The sequence below is a fragment of the Mirounga leonina genome, unplaced genomic scaffold (genome assembly GCF_011800145.1).
Source record: "Mirounga leonina isolate KUSES-001 unplaced genomic scaffold, KU_Mleo_1.0 Mir_93, whole genome shotgun sequence".
NCBI classification, from domain to species: Eukaryota; Metazoa; Chordata; class Mammalia; order Carnivora; family Phocidae; genus Mirounga; species Mirounga leonina.
Genome location: NW_023270854.1, coordinates 12,395,461 through 12,420,408, shown reverse-complemented (window position 1 = coordinate 12,420,408; position 24,948 = coordinate 12,395,461). Strand labels below are relative to the sequence as shown.

Genomic DNA, 24,948 nt, shown 5'->3' with positions numbered 1-24,948 from the left:
TTGGATATATACACCACATCTTCTTTATCTATTCATCTGTTGATGGACATCTTGGCTCTTTCCATAGTTTGGCTATTGTGGACATTGCAGCTATAAACATTGGGGTACACGTACCCCTTTGGATCCCTACATTTGCATCTTTGGGGTAAACACCCAGTAGTACAATTGCTGGGTCGTACGGTAGCTCTATTTTCAGCTTTTTGAGGAACCTCCATACTGTTTTGCAGAGTGGCTGCACCAGCTTGCATTCCCACCAACAGTGTAGGAGGGTTCCCCTTTATCTGCATCCCCGCCAACATCTGCCGTTTCCTGACTTGTTAATTTTAGCCATTCTGACTGGTGTGAGGTGGTAACTCATTGAGGTTTTGATTTGGATTTCCCTGATGCCGAGCGGTGTTGAGCGCTTTTTCATGTGTCTATTGGCCATTTGGATGCCTTCTTTGGAAAAATGGCTGTTCATGTCTTCTGCCCATTTCTTGATTGGATTCTTTGTTCTTTGGGTGTTGAGTTTGAGAAGTTTTTTATAGATTTTGGATACTAGCCCTTTATCTCATATGTCATTTGCAAATATCTTCTCCCATTCTGTCGGTTGCCTTTTGGTTTTATCGACTGTTTCCTTTGCTGTGCAAAAGCTTTTTATCTTGATGACGTCCCAAGAGTTCATTTTTGCCCTTGCTTCCCTTGCCTTTGGTGATGTTTCTAGGAAGAAGTTGCTGCAGCTGAATGAAACTGGACCATTTCCTTACACCACACACAAAAATAGACTCCAAATGGATGAAAGACCTAAATGTGAGACAGGAGTCCATCAACATCCTAGAGGAGAACACAGGCAGCAACCTCTTTGACCTCAGCTGCAGCAACTTCTTCCTAGAAAGTAAGGGCTTTTGAGCAGTGGTGACAACACAGGGGACCTGTGTGAGGTTAATTATCAGTTAATTAATATTAATTAATTAATATTAGTTAATTATTATTCTTAATTATTTTCTTTTAAAAAAGACCCATGTTCCAAATGTGCTGACCTTTTCTGTGATGCTAAGTGGCTGATATTGGTAGCACCCCTAGCAAGTATTTTTTTTTTTAAATGCCCAGTTGACTGATTGCCTTCAGGTAAAGGTGTGTTTTTTATCTATGAATGTGCAATCAACTGATTTTGAAGGATTGTAAAGTGATCATTTGAGAACACCCACTGGCATGTTTTTCCATCTTCATATGATTTCATTACTAGAAAAAGATGTTAAAACTCTCACATTTGGGCACTTAAAAAACTTGCAAATATAATTTTCCTAAACTTCACAAAAATCTTCCAAAAAGAAAAGATTTGGTGGGTTTCTAACTTTTCAAGCTGAAAGTACACATTGAAAAATCTGGGTTTGCAAAAGCCAATGATTTTCAAGAGGATAAATAGATTTTGAGTATTTAGATTTCAACCAGAAATCTTTGTACACTTAGTATGTGAATGAAAATCAAGTGTCAGGGTTTAGTCAGTAGAACCAATGATGATGACTTTACTCTATTTTATTTATTTTTTTTTTAAAGATTTATTTATTTGACAGAGAGAGACACAGCAAGAGAGGGAACACAAGCAGGGGGAGGGGGAGAGGGAGAAGCAGGCTTTTCCCACTGAGCAGGGAGCCCGATGCGGGGCTCGATTCCAGGACCCTGGGATCATGACCTGAGCCGAAGGCAGACGCTTAACCACTGAGCCACCCAGGCGCACCACTTTATTCTATTTTAATCAACCCATTTCCTGGGAAGCATTTCCTTGTGACAGCTATCAATCCAAGTTTAGAAATAAACCGAGCTTAAAAACAGGTCTTTAAATTACTGTATTTCAAAGCATTAAATTAAGGTTAAAGCAAACATATTCCATCACGTTGATCTCATTAAGTTTCGAAATAATTGAGTGCAAAAAATGTGTATTTCGAATCAATTTTTTTCTCATTCTTGGAAATTTTTATGTTTTTATAGCGTTTATCGTATGTTAGTATTTAGCATATTAGCACCTCTAAATATGAATACTGATACCAGAGATCATGCTCAACAATCGTTTGGATGGGTGTCCTACCAAAACAGCTGGGAAGCCACTAGCTTTAAGAACCTGGAACCTCTGCTCTTGCTTTTACTTAATTTCCAAAGTGAAGTCCCAATTTTGAAACCTCCTTGCACACGCACACACACCAAACGAGAATACTGCGCGCACTAACCAGGAAACAAGCCAGTCGCCGGCGGGAGGCATTCCGCCGACACCCTCAGAGGTCCGCGGCCCCAGCCTCCCCCACGAGCCACGCGCACGCAGGCCGGGGCAGGAGGGCTGCGGGGGAGGCTCGGGCTCCTCCCGCGGGCACACACGGGTGCCGAGCGATCCCCGACGGCTCTGAGTCAGCCGCCGGAGGCCTCGCCCGGGATCGCAGCTGCGGGCAAGCAGGCAGCGAGCTGGAGGACCAGCCGCCGCCGCAGGAGCAGGAATCTCCCGGGTACCGGGGCTGGGAAGCGCGCGGGTCGCCAGCTACTCGGGGCGGGCGCCCCCCGCCGGGAGCGCGGCGGCGCGCGGGACGCGGGCGGGGAGGGAGGCCGGCAGGAGGCGGCCGACAGGGAGGAAGAGAGGACGGCGGGGGGGGCTGTTGGCTGGGGGGTGATCGGACCGGGCAGCGGCGGGGGGCTCTAAGGTGGGGGCTGGCGGGGTCAGCCGAGGCAGCCAGCGCCGGAGCGCGGGGCGCAGACTCGCCCTGGGGCCGCGGGGGAGGGACGCGGCGGCCCGCCGACGCCACCGCGCCGCGATCTGCGAGCCGGAGGGACAGGCCGGTCACCCAAGCCCGGGCTGCTGTTGCCGGAGACTGCCGGGCGGCAGCTCTGGGGAGGGCGCGTGGGAGCAGCCGCGGGTGCAGCAGGGAGGCCGGCGCGCCCCGAGCAGCCGCGCCTGCAAGGTCCCCGGCGCCTTGGGCAAGTTCCGGGGAGGTGCTGGGTCAGCGCCCCCTCCCGGGGGGAGGCCGGTACGCTCCGAGGCCCCTCCCTCTGCCTCCTCCCTCTCTCCCTCCCAGGCTTCCCCTTCCTTCCCGTATCCTGTTTTTCTTCCATAGTCTTTGCCTTTCTTTCTTTCTTCTTTCTTTCGCATCTTTCACCTGCCCTTCATTGGCTGCTTTTCCTGAGCTTGAGAAAATGCTTCCTGGCCTGTTTCCACCTCGTCCGCGGCCACAGTAATTAATTTAATGGACTCCCCACTTCCCAGATTCTCTTCAGCTCCTGCTCCCGCCCCTTGGCCAGGCTGTTTCGGGGCGCGGGGGGGGGGGTTGCTGCTTGCCGCCGCCGCCGGTGCTCCCCGCCAGTCCTCCTCCTCCAGCCTCGGGCTGCCCTGGGGTCCTGCCCTTGTCTTCTTCCTCTTCCTACCTGCAAATACTGGGAATTCTTAAAAACTAGGTGAGTTTCTCTTCTTACGCCTCTATGTACCTTGTAATCATCCCGTTTGCCTAGGATCTCCCGCAGTCTGGGTGCTAAGGGCCCCCAATCTCTTGCTCTGGGACTTGTGCCCGACTCAGTAACCTGCCTGTGTTTCCAAACATCGCTTGGCTGCCTTGTTACAGGGACCCAGGGACCATACCATAGTCTGCACATCTCAAATGGAATGTATCACTTCCTCATTCCATCTGGCTCCTCATAGAAACTTCCAATGGGTCACACCTGCCCCAGGCATCAGTGAGCTAGGAGTCTGTTAAGAGGTAAACTGAGGCATATTAAAAAGTTCAGTTCATCGGAGCACAGATGAATTCGAATGGGGCAGCGTCCAGTCTAGCAGGCAGAAAGGAGCTCCGAGGAGCTGTACAGAAGCAAAGACTTCTAAGCAGAAGGGAGTGGTAACAAGGAAGCTCTACTGGCCAAACAGAGGGTTGGTTGTTGCAAAGTTACTTCCCTTTGGTGGATGGCAGGGGTCTGGCAGGCGGTTGACCTCACTAGGGCTGGTCAGGCCGTTCCTGATTGACTGGTTTAAGATTCCATTTCGGGGAGAGCCGAAACTGTCACTCAGTTAAGGCTCTGCATCTGGGGCTGAGCATAAGCAACTCCCATCTGGGGCCTGGTGTCTTGTTTTTAACCAGCCTCCGCGTCCTCCCTGACTCTCCTTGCTCCCTGTCCCTCCTGTGATGGGTCACCCCGCCGCCGGGCAATGCCACCTTGCACTCGGTTCCTGCTTCCCCCCTGTCTGGCAGCCGCCGAGCTATGGCGGCCAGCAGGCTCCCCGGCCTTTTTCCAACCTTTTTCCAGGCTCCGTGGAGAGCCACTGCGTTTCCTAAAACCCAGTGTGCTCCTATAGAACATTTTGTTTAAAAATCATAGCTGCCTTTCCGGACCATAGCTCAAGTTCAGACTTCTTGTCCAAGTGCACCCGTGTCACCCAAGCACAGAGACCCAGCCCCTCCGCCCCACACAGACCTGCGCCACCTGCCACGGTAGGTCTGTCTCCTGCCAATCCCACCACTGCCCCAGGGCACTCACCTCCCCTTTCACCGCCTCACACACACTCCTGCCCAATGCGTGAAAGCCAGCTCGCCCCTCACCTTCTCCTGAGCTTCCAGAGAGAATTTATTCCGTTTCTCTGGGGGCTTCCTTAGCACTTTGTAAATTATCCGGTTACAGAGGGTAACTGGGAGCCCTCTGGAAGTGTCTCTGGCGGTGGTTTCTTCCAGCTTGCTGGAGGAGGGAGTGCCCCGTCAGGAATTATGGCCTTTGTTGTTCATTTCTTCTCTAACCCATGTAAGGAAAGTTCTATAATAAATGCTCTTTGTATAAGTTCACTTCTGGAGGTGTCCGTGGGAAGGCAGAGTGGAGCGGGGAGGCCACAGGCATTCGGGGGCCCCAGGAGGAGCAGTGTCTCATCCTTGGAAGCACAAGGCTTCTGCTTCAAGACTGCTGCTCTTACTATGAGACCCGAGGACAGGCTTTCATTGTCCTGACCTCATTCACCAGTAAAAGAAAAACTAGCGTAATGCCAATTCATTTTATAGGCTGGAAATCAAACCTTTCCACGTTGTTGTGTTTTTATGACACAGTGGAATGGTGCCCTGGTACCCAGATGTATTGTTTCGTATTATATTGAAATTCAGTGCTTTTATTTTTATTTATTTTATTTTTTAAAGATTTTATTTATTTGAGATGGAGCAAGCCAGACAAAGCGAGAGAGAGCACAAGCAGGGGGGAGGCGGAGGGAGAGGGAGAAGCAGACTCTCTGCTGAGCAGGGAACCCGACGCACGGCCAGGACCCTGGGATCTGAGCCGAAGGCAGACGCTTAACTGACTGAGCCACCCGGGCGCCCCGAAATTCATTTCTTTTTAGATTTATTGGGCAAGTTCCACTTTGTTTCAAGTACAACCCTCTCAAAAGCTTAATGTACACGTGAGATTGGGGCACCAAGCAGAAGTGGGGGAAAGAGAGTCATTCGGTTATCCTGTTCAGCTCCTTTGTGTTCACGGGTGTGACTTGGGACACACCCCCGAGGTGCCGGAGTGGTGAGTGTGTGCCAGGGTGTCCTTGCTAGGGGGCAGACGCTGGTGGGAAATGCCGTGACCAGCACCTGCCCATGTGGAAATGAATTGAAGGAAGAGGAAAGGTGGAAGAAACCAGAAGTAGGCATTTGACATTAAGAGCAGTTAAAATGTAAAGTTGGAATTGATGTGATATTCCAGTACACTCCTTTGCAAAACACACACACACACACACACACACACACACTGAACAGCCTACACGTAGGCTCAGGTAGGATCAAATCCAGATGTGTGTGTGTCCCTCCCTCCCCTCCAGGTTAGTGAATTCTCTCCTCCTCTGGGTCTCTTTGGTGCCACCTTGTGGTAGGCCGAGTGCCGTGCAGATTGCGTCTCCCCCTGGCTCCTCGTTTGTTTTCTGAACAGTCCTCCACTGCAAGGCAAGGAGGTGTGGGGGGCAATGTGGGGCCGGAGGTGGCCTGCAGACGGGCTGGATGCTGCTCTCTCTCGTGGGACTTGTCCACTGCAGACGCATCGGCTGCCCCTCACCTGCAGCTCTTGGGTTCAAGCCCTGCAGTGGAAGGCTCTGGCGAGGCTTCTGTGGGTGAGGACAGTGAGAAACTTTCTTTTTTGTCCTCTAAGAAATAACCTGTCGAGTACAGCATCCTGCTGTGCGAGCTTTGTCACCATTGTATTCTCTTGTTTAATGTATGTTTGTTTGTTTGTTTATTTTTAAAAGATGTACCCATTTATTTGAGAGAGAAAGAGAGCATGAGCAGGGGAAGGGGCAGAAGGAGAGGGAGAGAGAGAATCCAGAAGCAGACTCACTTCTGAGCAGAGCCTGACATGACCACGTGGGGCTCAATCCCAGCACCCCGAGATCATGACCTGGGCTGAAACCAAGAGTCTGCTGCTTAACCTACTGAGCCCTCACGTGCCCCTTGGTTGATGTTTTATTTTTATTTTTATTTATTTATTTATTTATTTTTAAAGATTTTATTTATTTATTTGACAGAGACACAGTGAGAGCAGGATCACAAGCAGGGGGAATGGGAGGGGAGAAGCAGGCTTCCCGCCGAGCAGGGAGCCCGATGCGGGGCTCGATCCCAGGACCCTGGGACCATGACCTGAGCCGAAGGCAGACGCTTAACGACTGAGCCACCCAGGCGCCCCTTGGTTGATGTTTTAAATCATTTCTTTTAAACCTGAATTTGCACTGGTTGTAGCTGTTGGAGAATCTGTATTTAGAGTGCAGCCTTTATACTTGTTTGACATCACACTTTTTTTTTCTTCCTAAATCAGAGACATCTTATGTCTTCTGTTGAAAAAAATATCTCAGGAAGGAGCTTTCAAGGAACCAGTCAACCGTTGGGAGAGGCTCTGGTTGAGTTGTCTCCCTGTCCTCTTCCCACCCACTGAGCTCCTCTTTCCTCTCCTGCCCCTGAGAAATCCGGGAGCCACTCCCCCCCGCCCCCACCCCGCCAGGCTAATGAGATACAGTTGCAAGAAGGCTGCAGGAGGTGCTGCTAGTCTTCTGCGAAACTGACAGAAGAAGTATCACCTGATGATCCACTGATTGATAAAAATGAACATAATGCATGATGACCCTTATTCTAGGCGAAGATTCCAGTACTTTTGGTATTGCTTATTTGCTGATTTTCCAAACTGGAATCTGTTTTTCTTGTGTAGCTTCAAAATTTTTGAGTTAAAAATATATTTTAAAGGATAGCTTGCAGGGTCATGGGATTATGGGTGACTATTTGTCCTTTTATTTTCTAGAATGTTTTCGAGGGGAGCAGCACAGAGACTCAGGGAAACCAGTGTCTTAGTTCCCTGTTGCTGCTGTAGCATCTTACTGCAAATTGAGTGCCCGAACACAGTAAAAATGTATTATCTTATGGTTCTGGAGGTCAAAAGTCCAAAGTAGGTGTTGCACAGTTGCATGTTTTTCTGGAGGCTTTAGGGCAGAATCTGTTTCCTTGCCTTTTGCAGCTCCCAGAGGCTGTCTGCATTCCTTGGTCCATGGCCTTGCATCATTTTGACCTTTCCTTCTCTTGTCACATCTCCTTCTCTGACTCTGAGCCTCCTGCCTTCCTCTTATAAGGACCCAGTGATTACACTGAGCCCACCTGGATACTGCAGGAAATCTCCCCATCTCAAGATCCTTAATTCAGTCAGTCACATCTGCAAGGTCCCTGATGCCGAGCAAGATAACGGAGGTTTGGGAGATTCAACGTGGGTGTCTGGGGGGGAGCAGTTATTCTTGTGAGCACCCCCGGCATCCACCGACGGGTGCTCATGGCCAGATGACGTGACAGTGGGCGTGGCTAATGTGCCTCCGTGTTGTGCTTTCCATACAGACCTTCCCTGATGGAGGATCTCCATGAAGCAAATGGCAGGTTTGCCATCAACTTATTAAAAATGTTGGGTGAAGAGGACAGCTCCCGAAATGTGTTCTTCTCCCCTCTGAGCATCTCTTCTGCCCTGGCCATGGTCTTCATGGGGGCCAAAGGAAACACCGCCACCCAGATGTCCCAGGTATGCATGCTAGCATTCTGTCCCACAAGAAGTCCCCAAATTTCACCTTTGTTACATTTTAAGTTTTGGCTAACGTTATATATCAAATTGAAATGCAGCTGTTTGAATGGACTTGCTGTTAAATGGGTTCTTTCTAGTGTATGATTATGCACTAGAAGAAAGCAGCACAAGTGTGGACTTCGGTCTCTGGAATTATTGAGAGGGAATGTATAATCTGATTGATCTGAAACGGGTTCTGTGGGACCTGAGCTACAAACGAAGTAGTGACAAATACTTTAGGGAAGTTGTCTTTAACCTCTTTGTTATCTTAAGTTTCTTTGACAGTCTTGTGAGTGTCCCAGGACATTGCCAATGCACATGACCTCCCCATCGATAGCAGGGGTGCGTGGGAGCCCTCTGGAAGTGCCTCTGGCGGTGGTTTCTTCCAGCTTGCTGGAGGAGGGAGGCTTTGGACTGGGGCCATTGGGAGACAGAGGAACAACCTTAATTTCCGCTCCGACTTGACATGGAAGTCCCAGTCTGGTCTGCAGAACTTCTATGAAATTGCTGCTGAAGTATTTTCGGTTGATTTCTGCTCAGTCTCGTATTCCCTAGGTTGTGTTAGATTCATTCCAGCTACCTCTTTGCTCTGTTCTGTCTCTCTCCTGAGTTCTCACACCCGCCTTTCTCAGTGGGTTTACACCTGGGGGCGACATTGGCCACTGTCCCCACAGCTTGGTTGTCTGAGAGGTGCTACTGACATCTAGTGGGCAGAGGCCAGAAATGCTGCAAAATGTCTTAGAAGGCGCGGACTAGCCCCGGCCGCCAAGTGGCCCCAGATGTCAACTGTGTCCCGTGGAAAGGCGCTGTGGGAGGGTTAAACCAAAAGCCTTTCAAGATGGGATCCTTAGTGATTTTTCAGCACAGGGGTCGTTGGAGATAGCTCTTTGTGGGAGCAAGATGGCAGTGTTACAAGTCCGTGTCCTTGTCTGTTACCAGGTGCTTTGTTTGAACAGAGGCGGAGATATTCACCAAGGTTTCCGGTCACTTCTCACGGAGGTTAACAAATCTGGCACTCAGTACTTGCTCAGAACTGCCAACAGGCTCTTTGGAGAGAAGACGTGTGATTTCCTTCCCGTAAGTGGAACTCGCGCGTGGATGTTAAAAAAATGGCAAATAAGGTTGAAACTGCAGAAGAACAGAGATAAAGTATAATTCTGTTGCCTTGAAAATGTACTTAGAGTTGTACTTCTGTAATTATGATTTTGAATTTTATGATTGCCTCTGAATTATGTCCTTTTTAAAGCTGGTTTTTGTTTTTTTTTTTTTTTAAGATTTTATTTATTTGAGACAGAGAGAGAGAGCGCACAAGTGGGGAGGAGGGCCAGAGGGAGAGGGAGAAGCAGATTCCCCGCCAAGCAGGGAGCCCGATGTGGGGCTCGATCCCAGGACCCTGAGATCATGACCTGAGCCCAAGACCGACGCTTAACTGACTGAGCCACCCAGGCGCCCTTAAAGTTGTTTTTGATAGATCCCTCCCAGATATCAATCTCAGTATGTCCTTCTTCCTGCACCCAGACCTGCCTCTCCCCCTTGATCCGCTGTGCCTCAGTGACCACATCGTCCCATGTGTGTACATGGCTGTCCCCAGGCTCACCTCTGTTTGTTGGGCGGTTCCTGCAGAGCCCGTCTCTCAAGGCCTCTTAAATTTGTCCCCTCTTCTGAATCACCACCACCACTGCCTGGGTCCACACTCTCACCGGATCTTCTGCACCATTCTTTTAATTCTTTCCTGATGGATCTCTCCAGGTCCAGCCAGGTTCTTGCACACTACTGGCAGAATAGTCTCTGGAAAATTAAACTTGGGCCATAAAACTGAGGTTTTAAATCTGTGCACTTCCTATGTACTGAAGCATATAATTCTCAAGGTCCCCAGTCCAGTAAAAGCCTGCCGTCACGCAACGAGCGAGGGCCGAAAAAGTATGTCGCACACCATGCAGAGTGTTGCTAGCTCAGATTAATGAAGGGATCTGGGCAAACCCGGCCATCTTCCTGGCTGGCAGTTCCAAGGATTTTTCTGTGAGATGCAGATACATCCCTCCCCTGGCTGCTGTTGGGTGTGACCCCCTGGAGGTCGCCTGCTCTGGGCTTGAGTATCACTGGAGATAATTCTGGGTCTTCTAGGATGAGCACCAGTGGTCCCAGGAATCTTCCGGTTAACTGATGTTCATTTTTGAACATCAGCCTGATCTTTGAGGTTGGCCATTGGGGGGGTACTGGGGACACAAGGAGCCACCTTCCCATTTTCTCAGTTGCTTGGCTCCTCTTTCTGTCTACATTTTCTCTCTGCTGTAGAAGCTAAAATATTTGAGAACAGGAGATGGGCGGAGGATGGGAGCCAATTGCCAGGCACATTATATCTGACACCAAGTGTTTGTGAGGTGAGTTATCTTTGGGTTTTCATGTATTGGGTGCAGGCACTTCCTGACTGGACCCCAGCTGACATTCCAAGGCTCACCCGTTCCACTGTTTTCCCTGATCCGCGCCCCCCCCAGGACAGCGCCCCCAGGCCTGTCACATTCCCCTCCTGGGGGGACGCGTAGGATTTCTGGATCATCTGGTTCCACTAGGGAGCCTCTCGCTCATTCACAAAGCTCAGACACTGGGGTTGGTGGTGGTGGTACAAAAACGGGTCAAAGCGGAGTCCCTGGCACACAGACAGACCGTCAGACGGAAAATCAACCAGGAAGTCAGCGCGGAGCGGAAGTGTTCGACAGGGAGGCCCGGGGCGGTTCTGCGCATGCCCGGCAGCCACGGGCCGCGTTCCGGAAGCTGGCAGCTCTCGGCTCCCTGCGCGGCTTCTCGCGGCTTCTCCGCAGACCGTGACGCAGACCGTGACGCAGACCGTGACGCAAACCGTGACGCAGACCGTGAGCGGCCTCGGGCCGGCGGCGCGGGGTCGCCCCCGGGCTGCGGGCCGTGCGGTTTTTGTCCGTTGCGCGGATGCGTCTTCAAGTGCAGGAGGCCCCGTGCGGGCAGAGGTCGCGCTGGGAATGGTTCAGAGGGAAAGAAGGTGTTTCTCACGGGTGCGAACTTCGAGCGCACGCTCGGTCTCTTGTGTCCGTAGGCCTTTAGGGAATCCTGCCAGAAGTTCTACGAGGCCGAGCTGGAAGAGCTGCCCTTTGCTGCAGACACGGAAGGATGCCGGAGACGCATAAACGACTGGGTGACGCAGAGGACGGAGGGTGAGGCGTGTTCACTGCCTGGACTCGGCCCGTGGAAGGGGGGACAGCGGGGGGACAGCCGAGGCCGCGGGGGCGTGGCCTCCCGCGTGTCCCTCGGGCCCTGTAGCCAGTGGCCTGTTGGTGTGTGTTTGCTGGATTTCTAGGCCAGCAGCGCAATTCGCTTCCTTTTCTCGGGCTTACGAGGTCGCCGAGTGGTGATTTCTAAAAACCCCATAAACCTAGCGTAAGGATCTCAGACCCACTCCCCTCCCGACTGTGCTGGAAAGTCCCCGAAAAAGGCGTGCTGTTTGGGGGCCCATCAGTCTTCTATCTGAGGGGAGGGGTCGGGGTGGGGGAGCCCTCATCATTCAGTTTAGCTGCGGCCGACTGAGACACTGGGCAGCAGTTCCCCTTATCTCCCTGTATAAGTGGTGATGAGGGCAGCTGGTTTTATCTGCAGGCCTCTCCCTCCTTTGTCCTGGGGCTGAGGCTGAGTTTGCGTTCAGAGCGTGATCTTTGCCGCGGAGTCTGGAAATGCAGTTCCCGCGGAGCCTAAGGCCTCCCCTGTCCAGACCACGCTCTGTCTTACCAGGAATATTTCCGCCAGTGCTTGACTAGAGTACAGAGAAGGGCGTGCTTTCAAGCACTCGGAGTACCTAACACAATTGAGAGACTTCCAGAAGTATGTGGGGGTGGGGGGCAGGGAGGGCGTTAAATGACTTATTTCTTCTGTGCCCACCCAGCGCGCGTTAGGGTGCACCTGCTGTGTGTCCGGCAGCGGCAGGGCCCACGATTGTACTGAAAGCCAATAAAATAATGGCTGTTGGCAGGGCAGAGCCTTCCACGTTTTCCTACGTCGTATGTGCAGTGGTCTCTTGTTCTCCAGTCGATCCAGCAGTACTGGGTCACTCAGGGAAGCCAGAAGCTTCTCTCTACATCACCCTCCCTACATCACTCACTTCCTCTTCATCAGATTGACTGCCAGCATGTTTCCCCCAAATATCAGAGCCGTAGGGAATATTGGGGACCACCTTGTCGCCAGTCTCATTGGAGAACTCAGTCTGGGTCCCTTTATTGTACCCCTGAATTCCTTCCCCCATTCTCTGCCTTCAGGAGGACTGCCTTACCCGTTTACAGGTGCATATTCCTTCATCCTTCAGAAGCTTCTCCTCACCTAAATGAGATCTGAAGGTTGGCGTGGAGCAATGATTCTCCGCCAGAATCAGCCCCTAGGTGACATTTGCCAATGGCTGAAGACGTTTTGGTTGTCCCAGCTGGGGAGATGCTACTGGTGGGACATCCTACAATGCACAGGACGTTCCCCACAGCAAAGAATGATCTGGCGGGAAATGCCAGCAGCAGCGTGGTTGAAAAATCATGGCACCAAGGTTGGGCAGTTTACAATGAGAAGCAAGACTCTTGTCTCAGTTCAGCCACTTGGAACCTATGTGACCTTGGCGAAATGTCAGCCAAATGCTCTGACCTAAATTTCTACATCTATAAATTGAGGGCAAAATGAGAGTTGACCTGCCCGCTTCAAGATTGCTGTGTAGGGACGAGCAGGGTGGATATGCCACAGGGTGTGAGTGCTCGGCATTGCATCCCATCACCCTGTTCCTCAGGCCTCCGGGAAGACCGGATTCCAGCCTGGTTCAGCCATGCCGAGCTTCAGATGTCAGGAGCGTTGTTGTTGTAAAAGAATGTTTATTCCTCTCCCCTCTTCCCCAGATGGCTATAAACTTCTCTGATATGCTTGGCAGGTAAGATTTCAGAGATCCTGGGTGCTGGGACAGTTGATCCGCTGACTAAGCTGGTTCTCGTGAATGCCATCTATTTCAACGGAAAGTGGAATGAACAGTTTGACAGAAAGCACACAAGGGGTATGCCCTTCAAAATCAACCAGGTAGGGAAATATTTTTCGGGGGTACTGCTAACTTTCTTAAGAAAGTAATGTGCTGGGAAAGATTGTGAATGAATGGAAAAAATAATGTATTTCATACTATATTTCTCAATGAATTTCACACCCCTTCTATATCTTTTATTGGAGAGGGGAAGAGAGAAGCTAAAATCATTTTTATATTGATAGTTTTGTGTTTGCATCCTATGTCAAACTGATTCTTCTCCCTTTGGCCATATTATTTGGATTGAAAGAAAATTTCTTCTAACCCTTGGTATTATGTTTGTGTTGACACTCTGTGTTTACCCAGACACGTTCTTACAATGTCAGTGCCAACTATGCCTGTAGATTGCCTTATAACTCCTAGCTATATAGTTCTGAACACAAGAAAAAAAAGGGTTAGCAGATGTTCAGGCTAACTTTGTCTTTATTTTTGGATCTTTTTAAATAATTGTATATAAGGTGTGTGAGATGATGATTGGATATAATTCACATAGGGAAATAATTGCTTTGGTCGAGCCAGTTAGCATACACTTTCCTCACGTGGTTATCGTGTTACTTTTGTGATGAGAGCACCTGAAATCTACTCTCTTAGCAAATTTCCAGTATTCACTACAGTATTCGTAACTGTGGTCATCATGCTGGGTGTCAGACCTCTAGACTTAAAGCCTGACTTTAACAACACTTTTGTCCCTTCACTTTTGGGTATGATGATGGTTGGCATCAGTAGCAATTAGCTTGAAATTTGGCTTCCATCAGCTTGATGATAGCATATCGCACACAGATTTATTTATTTATTTATTTAAAAGATTTTATTTATTTGACACAGAGAGAGCGACAGCGAGAGAGGGAACACAAGCCGGGGGAGTGGGAGAGGGAGAAGCAGGCCTCCCGCAGAGCAGGGAGCCCGATGCGGGGCTCGATCCCAGGACCCTGGGATCATGACCTGAGCCAAAGGCAGATGCTTAACCACTGAGCCACCCAGGCGCCCCTCGCACACAGATTTAAAAGTCTAGAATACATTTGATGCAAGCTTTAGAAATGGTGGACATTACAAATCCTGTCAAGGTCCTCTCTCCAAGAAAACCAAAGCCATGAAGCCAGTTATATAATTGAGCAACTTTTCAGAATAAAAATATAAGTCTCTATGGTCTATCCATCTTTTCCAACCGCATCCTTCAGCCTCCAAACCTGAATATTGGTTAATTCTCCCCTTAACTTGGATAAATAAACTTTAATTATAAGGTCCCTGGGAGTACTCTTCTCTAATGCATCTTCTCAGAAGTGAAAAACACAACTTCTTCCAAAAATAATGTAGGGTTTTATGTCTACGTTCGTCAGTTTTATTCTCTCCCACCTGATAATAGTTGATCTGCTGGGACAAGAGCATGTGGTATTCAATAGTAATATGTAGGGGCGCCTGGGTGGCTCAGTTGTTAAGCGTCTGCCTTCGGCTCAGGTCATGATCCCAGGGTCCTGGGATCGAGCCCTGCATCGGGCTCCCTGCTCTGCGGGAAGCCTGCTTCTCCCTCTCCCACTCCCCCTGCTTGTGTTCCCTCGCTCGCTGTCTCTCTCTCTCTCTCCCTTTGTGTCATATAATAAAATCTTAAAAAAAAATACTAATATATAATAATGAGGTTTGGCATCTATCAGCATAATGCGCAGAAATAGCAATTCTCTTCCATGGACCTAGAGGTTCTGCAGATGAGATTTATCTCCTTTTTCCTAAGCCCTGCTCATTTTTCAGTGATCTGCTTTTAATTCCGTATTTTTCATTAGGAGAAAAAGACCGTGCAGATGATGTTTAAGCTCGCTAAATTTAACCTGGGGTATGTGGATGAGGTGCACGCTCAGGTACTGGAGCTGCCGTACGTGGGGCAGGAGCTGAGCATGGTCATCGTCCTTCCGGATGACAACGCCGATCTCGCCTTGGTAAGCCTTGGCCAGTGCGTCTGAGCGTCTGTGGAGACGGCCTGAGCGCATTTCTCTGTGTCCGTCTGTCAGGTAGCACATGAGGAATTTCCAGTTGAGGGTTGTTAGGAGTCCTGGGCGAACAGCATCTCCTGTCTGGAGTGACCTTGTGTTTGCTTTTCTGCTGAGCATGTATCCAGGAGTGGATTTGGTGGTGAGGACCCATTCTCAGGAAGCGAGGTGAGGCTTCCAAAATTATCAGAACACTCTGCTTTACTCTGAAAGAGGGGCTAGTCGAGTCCCAGGAATTATTGAACAAAAAAGTACTAGGCAAGGAGAGTACTTGCCATATTGAGAAACAGTAACATGCGTAGGAATCCGCTGGGTGGCTTGTTAAAAGGCAGTTTTTGATTCAGGGGGCGATGGCCTGAGAGTTTGCATTTCTGATGAGATTCCAGGTGATGCAGATGCTGCTGGTCAGGGACCACACTTTGGGTAGCAGGTGTCTCAAGGACAGGTGAAGAATTTTTCTTGGACAGGAGGAGAGGGCCTTCTTCCCATGACAGAAAAGGAACAAAGTTCAGGGTGGGAGAAAGTAAATTTGTAAGGAGGTCAGGACGAGTAGTGGGCTTGTTACCCAGCTGTCTGGGGGTGGGGAACAACTCATTTCTGGCGTCTGGCTGAGTTCAGGCGACTGAGGGTTTAACAGTGGACTCTTGCCAGAGATAGAGTCCAGCTCCAGTACACCTGTGTGCAGGACGCTGAGGGTGGGGCTGCCTGGTGTCCCTGGTTTCTCCGTGGAACCGGAAAGCTATTGGCCTAAGTCAAAGGTGAGCTCTGTCATGGCTACTCAAGAAGAAGATGAGGAGAGTCTGGGAATTCGAGCTAATGTCCACACAGCCGTCGCTGGAGAGGAACATTCGCCTGGGCTCCAGGTGGCGAAGAAAAGAGGGAGAAGCAGTGGAAGCTTCTTCCTTTTTTTCACTGTGGACACACAGACCGAGTGATGGGTCTTGGAGGCTTTGAGGCGAACGCCAGGGCAGGCGGAAGATGAACAAGAATGCCAGAAGCCACAGTGTTGTCGAATTCTCCATTTCTGTGCTCCCCTCCCCGGAAGCCATGTCTTCCTTCCTGTTTGGAGGATCCCTGATTTTCCTGCTCTCGCCCATCAGAGTTCTGAGCCATGCTCTCTTTTTTGTCAAACAGTCTGTGATTCATACTAATGTGCATCACATGGATACAATCACTTGGTTATGAGAACTTTCCAAACTAAAAAACATTTGAAATGAGTTTGGTATAGATAGTTTAAAAAAAAAAAGCATCTCCCCTCTCTAAGTGTTTTTTAGCTATTTTTCCTCTTATATCCATAAAACAGTGGAAAAGATGAGAATTTGAGGGAAAATGTTGGTGTGGTACAGGAAATCTCTGTAGATTTTCTTGGACAGTGTCATGGAGGGGAGAGGGGCTGAGTGGGCAGGAGAGCACCAGGCTGTTGTCCATTTTAAGATTCGACTCCTCCTTATTTCAGGTGGAAAAAGCCCTAACATACGAGAAGTTCAGAGCCTGGACAAATCCAGAAAAGATGACTAAGGATAAAGTTCACGTTTTCCTTCCCCGATTGAAGCTGGAGGAGAGTTACGACTTGGAGTCTTTTCTCCGAAGTTTAGGTATGACTGATGCGTTTGAGGAAGCCAAGGCAGACTTTTCTGGAATGTCGGCGAAGAAGAACGTGCCCATGTCCAAGGTGGCGCACAAGTGCTTTGTAGAAGTGAACGAAGAGGGCACGGAGGCGGCGGGGGCCACAGCCGTGGTCAGGAACGCTCGAAGCAGCAGACCCGAACCAAGGTTTTGCGCAGACCACCCCTTCCTTTTCTTCATCACACACCACAGCACCAAGAGCATTTTGTTCTGTGGCAGGTTCTGCTCCCCATAAGGAGGTGCACTTGCTGTAAACACTCCTTTCGCTTCTGCCCACCTGCCTTAATGCAGATTCCTGTGACCAAACTGGTAGGATGCTTTGAATGCCCAAATAAAGCGTGTGCTCCTGGGAAGTCTGTGTGAATGTCCTGACCGAATATTCCACGGCCACTGAGAGACGCATCACACGTGCACAGTTTGGGGCCGAGAAGGCTGTGCTTGTTCGGGGGCTTCGGTCAGCTCCTCTTTCTCATCGACTCTGCTCTCACCTGCCTATCAGAGGACGGCCTGCTCCTCACTGTCTGTTCTTACTGTTTGCGGGCGTCTTGCGGAGCATGTCTGGGATTCACAGACCAGCCCTCCCTGCGCGTTCCCATCCTGCAGTGACCTCAGGGCTCTGCCCACTTCCCCTCCCGGGTTCCCGGGGAGAGGCTAGAGCCCAACCCCACTGCACACACAGCCAGAGGCGAACACCACGGGGGAAAGCCTGCAGCCACCCAGGCTCACAGCCGAGATGAAGTGTCTCTGCCCCGGCAGGATCACACAGACCGCCCTGCGGGTCCCACGTCTCACACAGGCCCCCAGGAAGACGACTCCTTCACATCCTCTTGCCATAAACCTTCAGGCCTGCGCTAGGAGGCCGAGCTCTGAACGTGCCACGTAGTCCCCTCCATTCCCTTTTCATCGGAAGCTGCCCCCGCCCCCCACCCCGGGACCTTCATGTGAAGCAGCTGTCAGGACAGCGTCCCTCTACTTAACCACATACGCCCACGTTGTGCTTACGCACGGCCCTCCCTGCAGTATTTTTTTGACTTAGAAAAGGATTTGTATTGTGGTGGCAACTTGGAAACTATTGAAAAGTACTAGAGAACACTGAAGTCACCCACAATTTTACCACTATGAAATCACTATTTTTTTTTTTAAAGATTTTATTTATATGACAGAGCACAAGCAGGGGGAGAAGCAGGCTCCCCACTGAGCAGGGAGCCCGATGCAGGACTCGATCCCAGGACCCCCAGATCATGACCTGAGCCTAAGGCAGATGCTTAACAACTGAGCCACCCAGGCGCCCCTGAAATCCCTATCAATGATGTATATCCTTCCCAATTCTATGTATGCAAATACAAACATATTTTAGCACAAGTTAATCATAGACTTCTGTAGCTATTTCTACCCTTACTTGCCATAAACTCTCCTCAAGGTAGTTATCTATGTCATCAATTTGATGTGTCAAATTGTATGGCTCTCTATATTTTCTACTATTAGATCTACTTTTAGACAATTTAGGTAATTAAAATTACATACTATACTCTTATGAATGTACTAAATATTTGCTCACATCCTGCATATTTTAAAAGAAATACTCCTAATAATTGTACTGTCAAGATAAAAGTTGGGCACATTTTGAGACTTCTTCCAAATTGGTCTCCAGAAAGTTGTCCTGGTTTATAACCTCCCCCCACCAAAATACATGACTATTTACATTACCGCTAACTGCTGCTGGCCATTTTTTTTTTTTTTAATGAGTGGTTATTCCTGACTCTGTTTTGGATTCACAGTTCACAGTTACTTGAACCATTCATATTCAAGTTCTTACTTAAAGTTCATCAAGCTAGAATATGTTTTCTGTTAGGCCATATTCATTTCAGGGACCCTACTTTCTGAAGAAGACTTGGCCAAAAGTGAATCCACAGGGCTAGAAAGCCTGCATCTTTTAGTTTTAATCTCATATCCACCTCTTACTTAAAAAAAGTCTACACCTTTATTGAGGTATAATTTATACAGAATAAACTTTACATATTTAACATGTACAGTTTGGTAAATTTTGACACATGCATACCCATGAAACCAAACCAAGGAACCAGTGGGCAGGTACCAGGCCATGGGAGGTCGGTCAGACAGCCCTCTGCAGTCTGAACACTGACCATGAGCTAAGGACACCTGTCAACCTTTACTCAGACCTCTTGGCTTTCCAAATAAAGGAGACTGGGGTTCAGGCTGAGATCTCTCTGTCCCCGGAGGGGACCAGAAGCAGTATGTCAAGGTCAGGGTTCAGTGATCTCAAAATCTCTGGGCCGGGGGTAGCTCAGGAGTTCTCTAGTGAAGTAGAAATGTTCTATACAGCTGAAACCTGGCCCAGATGGGGGTCTCAAAACTGCAAAGGTCCTAGGAGGGCCCCTCTGCATCCCAGGCCATAACACCCGAGGAACTAATACGAAAGTGATTATGATAACAGGACCCACTTCATAGAGTTGTTGAGAGGACTTAATGGGTACATAAAGAGGTTGGAACAATGCCTGGTGTAGCAGTACCCAGCATGTAATTGGTTAACTATCATTTTAGACAAGGCTCAATTGCATTTTCATACATTTAAAAAGCAATAGCTAGAAAACGTAGTTAATTTTGAATTAAAAAATATAATGTTCTCAGTAACAATAACTTGAGATAAGCAAGCCTGTTGTGTTGAAAATTAAGAAATGCTATTGAAAGTCATTAAACATGGCCAAAGGAAAGGGAGATATTTCATATCATGAATAGAGAGACCTGGAGTTGAAAAGTCATCAGTTTTCCCTTACCTGTCCTATAGATGTAATGTAATTCCAATCCAAATTCCAGCGATGTTTTCTGTGGAACTTGACAAGTATATTCATTTAAAAATTTATAGGAATAAGCAAAGGGCCAGAAATACCCAGCACACTTCTAAAGAAAAAAATCATGTTGCAGAGTTCTGCTCTACCAGATATTGAAGCTTATTATAAAGTTTTAATAATATAGTGTGGTGTTTTCACAGGGATAGACCAACAGATTAATGGTACCAAAGAGAGCCCAGAAGCGTACTCATTCATATATTAAAATGGGAAATGGGACAGAACTGGCATTAGAGGTCATTAGGGAAATGATAACCTAATACAGTATGCTGAGACAACTTCCTTATAGAAAAGGAAACAGTTAATTACTGAGAGATTAAATACCAAAATATGAAAATCAAATTTTATAAGTTTTACAAGAAAATATAGCAGAATATTTTGTGACTTTAGGGAAGGGAAAGATATCTTAATATATAAAAAGCAAAATAAGGCAAACAATTGACAAAATCAACTACATTAAAATACATGCACTTTAAAATACATTTAAAATATACCATAAAAATTATAAAAATATAAGCTCAAGCCAGGAGATGAGGATTTAACACATTTAACCATTAAAAGATAAATATCCAAAACAAAGTATTTTCATCAAAGAGTCTGTAAGAAAATGGCAAGCCAATGGAAAAATGGGTAAAGACTTGAAGAGCTACTTCACAAAGAAGAAAACAGAAAAGGTCAATAAATATATGAAAAGATGCTCAATATCATTAATGAAAGAAAGCAAATTAAAGTAGAAATAAGAGCTCAGAGGGAAGTGCAACCATGGATGAAGGGCGGAGCAATGTTGTTGGTTTTGGAAGATGGAGGAAAAGGGCCTGAGCCAAGGAATGTGAATGGAGAAGCTGAAGAAGGCAGGGAAATGGATTCTGCCCTAGAGTCTCCAGAGAGGAGCATGGCCCCGTGGGCACCCTGATTCTAGTCCACTGAGACCTGCCTTGGACTTCTGACCAGCAGAGCTCTGACATCATGAACTCATGCTTAGAGCTTATAATAATTCGTTACAGCATCGACAAGAAACTAATAAAGTAATTCAGCACAGATGCTTTTCTTCTGCAAATGATAGAAACACATTTCTGTCTAACTTAAGAAAAAAGCAATTTATTATCTCGTCTCAAGCTTAAAAAAGTACCTGAGGAATAACTAGGACCGTAGACTCAAGTGTCTTAGGCTCACTCTCCATTTCCAGCTTTGTTGTTTCTCTGAGTGTTAGCTTCCTTCTCTTTCCCCACAGAACTTGAGGTGGATCTCCACCCCTTTACCCATCAACCATTGTCTTGGATTGACCCTTTTGTCATTTAGTTATCATAGAACAAACAACAAGGACAAAGGAGCTAGGACGGACTGACATCCTAGCTCCTTGCAAAACTGTACGGATGAACGAAAGGAACTTATAATATGAAGCTTGGAAGAGCGTCAGGTGTCTGTTTTCTATCAACCTGCTTTGGCCTTAATTGAGCAGTGATAAGTCTTAGTTCTTGGCTTCCTTCCATCAAAGACAAACACAACTAGAAAAAATTAATTTAAAATACATTGATCTGGTTATTTAAAAGCATTTGGACCAACAAAATTATCACAAGCAAAGCTCACCTACTCTGTTGGTTTTCTCTTGTTGCCTTGATGGGTTACCCGTGACTCAGAGGCTTGAGCAACGTGATTTGTTGTCTCCCAATTCACGGTTCAGTAGGTCAGTAGACTTGGCTGTGCCCAGTCTTACAAGGTCAAAGTCAGAGCGCCAGCAGGGCTGCCTCCCTCCTTTGAGGCGGCTCTGAGGTAGACTCCATTTCATGGACATTCAAGTTACTGGCAGCATTGAGCTCTACATGGTTGTAGGTACAAAGTTCCTGTTTCCTTCTTAGCGGTCACTGGGGTCTTTCTCCTTCTTCCATTTTCCAAGCCAGCGATAGAAGTCCAGTCCATCTTATGCTTTTGTAGGGTAGGAAAACTTGACCTCCACCCATCTTAGGTTTTCACTGAGACTCTTTAACAAAAAGACAGATTAGCAAGAGAAAAACAGCTCACTAATGCATGCATTTGTATATACTATGACCAGATATCCCACTCCTGCTTCGCTACTAGAGAAACGAAATGTTCAAAAGACATGTGAAATAATGCTCAGAGCAATATTGTTTCTCATGGCAAGAAAAAACGTTGAAAAAACCCCCTAGGAAAAATGCTGAATTATTAAAATGAATAAATTATGTTGTATTCATACAATGGAATCAGGGTCATCACCTTGCTTAGCTCTGGGGCACTTTTCACATTGTTAGCACCTTTCATATAGATTGTAATGTACTGGTGTCTTTCGGAGGTTGTACAAATTTGTATGGAATACCATATATTGGGAAAAATGAATTAATCACAGCTATCAGCATAAAATATAATGCAGAGCAAAAATAAAAGGTGTCAGTTGCATTTGCACAAAGTTAAACAGTAAGCAAACTGATCATGATGCTGTTAAGATATATATACATCTACATGTATATATAAAGCTATAAAAATACAGGAATTTTTAATGCAAAATACAGGATACTATTAAATTCAGGGCAGGGAAAGAATGTGATCAGTTAGGTCAACAGGAAGCTTCAAAGTTATTCATGATACTCAGTTTCTTAAGCCAAATAGTGGATATTAGATGTTTATTAAATTTACTATTAACCTTTAAATATATCCATTGGTATCTCTGTTGGGTTGTATGCATGATACATTTCACAGTAAAAAGAAATTTAACCAAAGAATGGAGAAATCATGGTATAATATAGTGTGATAAAAATGCAGTTAGCTAAGAAAATAGGACTAACTGTTAAGTTTAATAATCAAACTAAATGTAACTTCCCTATTAAAAGACAAAAATCTTTCAGATTGAACATAAAGAACAGTATTTTGCAAAATGTGGTTTTCAATAATCATATCTCAAATAAAGTGACGTAAAATGAGCAAAGATATATCAGGCAAATTTAAACAAAAGGACAGTAGGTGTCAAGCTATCAATCTCAGAAAAACTAGACTTTAAGGAAATGAATTGAAAGGAAGAAATGCTGTCATTTGATACAGAAAAGGAAACAATTCACAGTGAAGATAAATTTAAACTTCAACGTGCCTCTTTCAATACTGGACAAATGAACACAGAAAAACAAATAATAAAAACTAGACGAAAAAGCTCAATATTACACTGTACTTCACACGAAGAGCCAGTTTTGTACATCTTTACATTTCCGAAAGTAAGATGTGTCTGGATGTCATTATCATTCTGTACCTGTTTTTAGTCGTAGTTTTTATCTTTTTCACGTCAAGTTATTGGTGCTATATGTGTTGCATATAGTTGCCATTAATTTTTGAAGATTATGTTACTACTTGGCACGAAAAAATTACTGTGAATGCCAAAAATTATTAAAGTGGAACTGTGATGTGAAATCTGATTTTAGAGAAGTGATTCCTTATGTTTGGTGGAATGAGTAAAAATCCCCTATTCTGTTGCAAAGCAGTGACCACAATTTATAAAACCTAAGGAAGGGCAAGTAGAAGAAGCTGTGCTATAGGATTACCCATCAGCTGCTGACATCGAAGCTTGCAGAAAGGGTGTCAGCAGCCCGGAAGAGAATCCTAAAGACACTAGCTAGTGCTCTGTCTGCTCACGGTTGGTGGGGTTTGGTAATGGCCACATACCAAAGTTTCTGATGGCGCAATAAACAACACCGTGACAAAAGACCACGAACATCTATGCTTTTAAGCCCCATAACTATTTAAAGAGTCAAATTCTGAACAGGCTTCAAGGTTATTTTGTAATTTATTTTGCAAATATCTGATTTTATGTTTGAACAAGAAATAATAAAATACACATCTAAATACACCTAAAAGAACTCTCAACATTGTTGTAAAATAAAAATTCAAGTGAAATAAGTTATTGTATCCTAATGCGATTGGCACAGCCTTTATTTCCTTAGCAATACATGAAATAATAATGCATTTTAGAGCTGAGATCATTTTGGAATTGATGAATTGTGGTACAATTGATGTGATTATTTCTTCCTTTCCTATCTTCCTGTCTAGAGGACATCAACATCTAGTGTTGAACTCTCTGAATTGATCACGGACAGCTCAACTTTTCTGTTTTCCATTCTTAAAACCAGAGAGATTTCCTGAATATTTTATCCTAGTCCCTCTATTGATTTTTTTTGGGTAATTATGTTTTAAATTTCACAAACGTTCTAGCCTTTTGATAACTTCTTTTTCATATGGGTCTGTGTGTGTGTGCGCGCATGCGAGTCTGCGTGATGAATTCTTGAATTAGCGAACAATACTAATTGGAATTTGTAATATTCTTGTCTAAATTGTTTCCTCCTGTTCTTTCTATATTAAACCAAGGATATTCTTTAAAGCTCGTTGTAAAGTTTGTCCATTCCTATCCAGCAATGTATAATTTTGATTATTGGCAACTCATTTCAGTCATCTCTACTGTTATATGTGTCTAGGTAAATCTATTTCCTCAGTAGCCCTCCCTTTAAAAAGTGTGCTTAGTTGAGAGGCCTCATGTTTGTGGAAAAGTGTCCCAACTTGCATCTGTCCCAGAGAACATACAGGCAGAGAAGCCTGGCCTGGCTGCCCCGTTTCCCACCGACTCCACTCTCCTGCCTCCTACCTTAACTCTCAAAGTTCAGAATCAGACGAGTTCTCTTGGACTCTAGGGTCCATATTAAAATCTCTCTCAGGCCAGATTTTCAACATTTCTTTACAAAGAAGTTCACACTATTCTGTATGCCCCAGAGAGCAGTTCTAGAATGCCCATCACTTCGTAGCAGGAAAGTGGGGGACAGCTGCAACCCCTGGAGCTCCGTCTCCCTCGGCCGCCTCTCCCTCATTATCCGCTGACTCACATACCGAGCCTGTCTGGGCTAGTCTGTATGTGGCTCATGAGCACAGTGCAGAGTGGATCAAAGACAGCGAGGCCCATTCGAGGTCCCAGCATCTGGTGACCTTGACCTTCAGCCCGGATCGGGGCCACCTCAATAACTGGGCAAAGATGGCTTTGCAGAGCGAAGACTCCAGAGATTGGCTCCATGGATGGAGAGGAAACATTGCCAACAGTTCAGAAGTTACTAACGAATTATATGACCTTGAGCAAGTTATTTAGAGTCCTCTGAGTTCAGTCTCCTCCTTTGTAACGGGAAAGGGTTTGCCCAGACGATCCCTAAGTACCTTCCACCTCTAATGTTGTCTAATAAGCACGCAGCCCAAGACTACTCGGGGCCATGCGCTTTACTTTCTTCATTGAGATTTTTCATTACTTTGTAAGCTTTTGTTATTTCAAAGATGACTCTCGTTGTTAGAAATCTAAGTTGGCTCTAGTGTGCTTGTTATATCGACACAT

The 24,948-nt window shown here is 46.7% G+C and overlaps 1 protein-coding gene across 4 annotated transcripts; it reads left to right on the top strand.

The window, feature by feature from the left end:
* Positions 1 to 858: 858 nt before the first annotated feature.
* LOC118004470 (serpin B8-like) lies at positions 859 to 17,069 on the top strand. 4 transcript variants are annotated; one of them, XM_034995822.1, is made up of 7 exons: positions 859 to 874; positions 7,830 to 8,007; positions 8,986 to 9,123; positions 11,114 to 11,231; positions 12,971 to 13,113; positions 14,887 to 15,039; positions 16,547 to 17,069. In XM_034995822.1, the coding sequence occupies exons 2-7, from the start codon at positions 7,840 to 7,842 to the stop codon at positions 16,949 to 16,951; spliced, it is 1,125 nt and encodes a 374-aa protein (XP_034851713.1). In that variant the 5' UTR covers positions 859 to 874; positions 7,830 to 7,839; the 3' UTR covers positions 16,952 to 17,069. The 4 variants fall into 4 exon arrangements, with proteins under 4 accessions (XP_034851713.1, XP_034851714.1, XP_034851711.1 ...); XM_034995823.1 differs by lacking the exon at positions 859 to 874 and adding an exon at positions 2,273 to 2,474; XM_034995820.1 differs by lacking the exon at positions 859 to 874 and adding an exon at positions 3,036 to 3,414.
* The last annotated feature ends 7,879 nt before the right edge of the window (positions 17,070 to 24,948 follow it).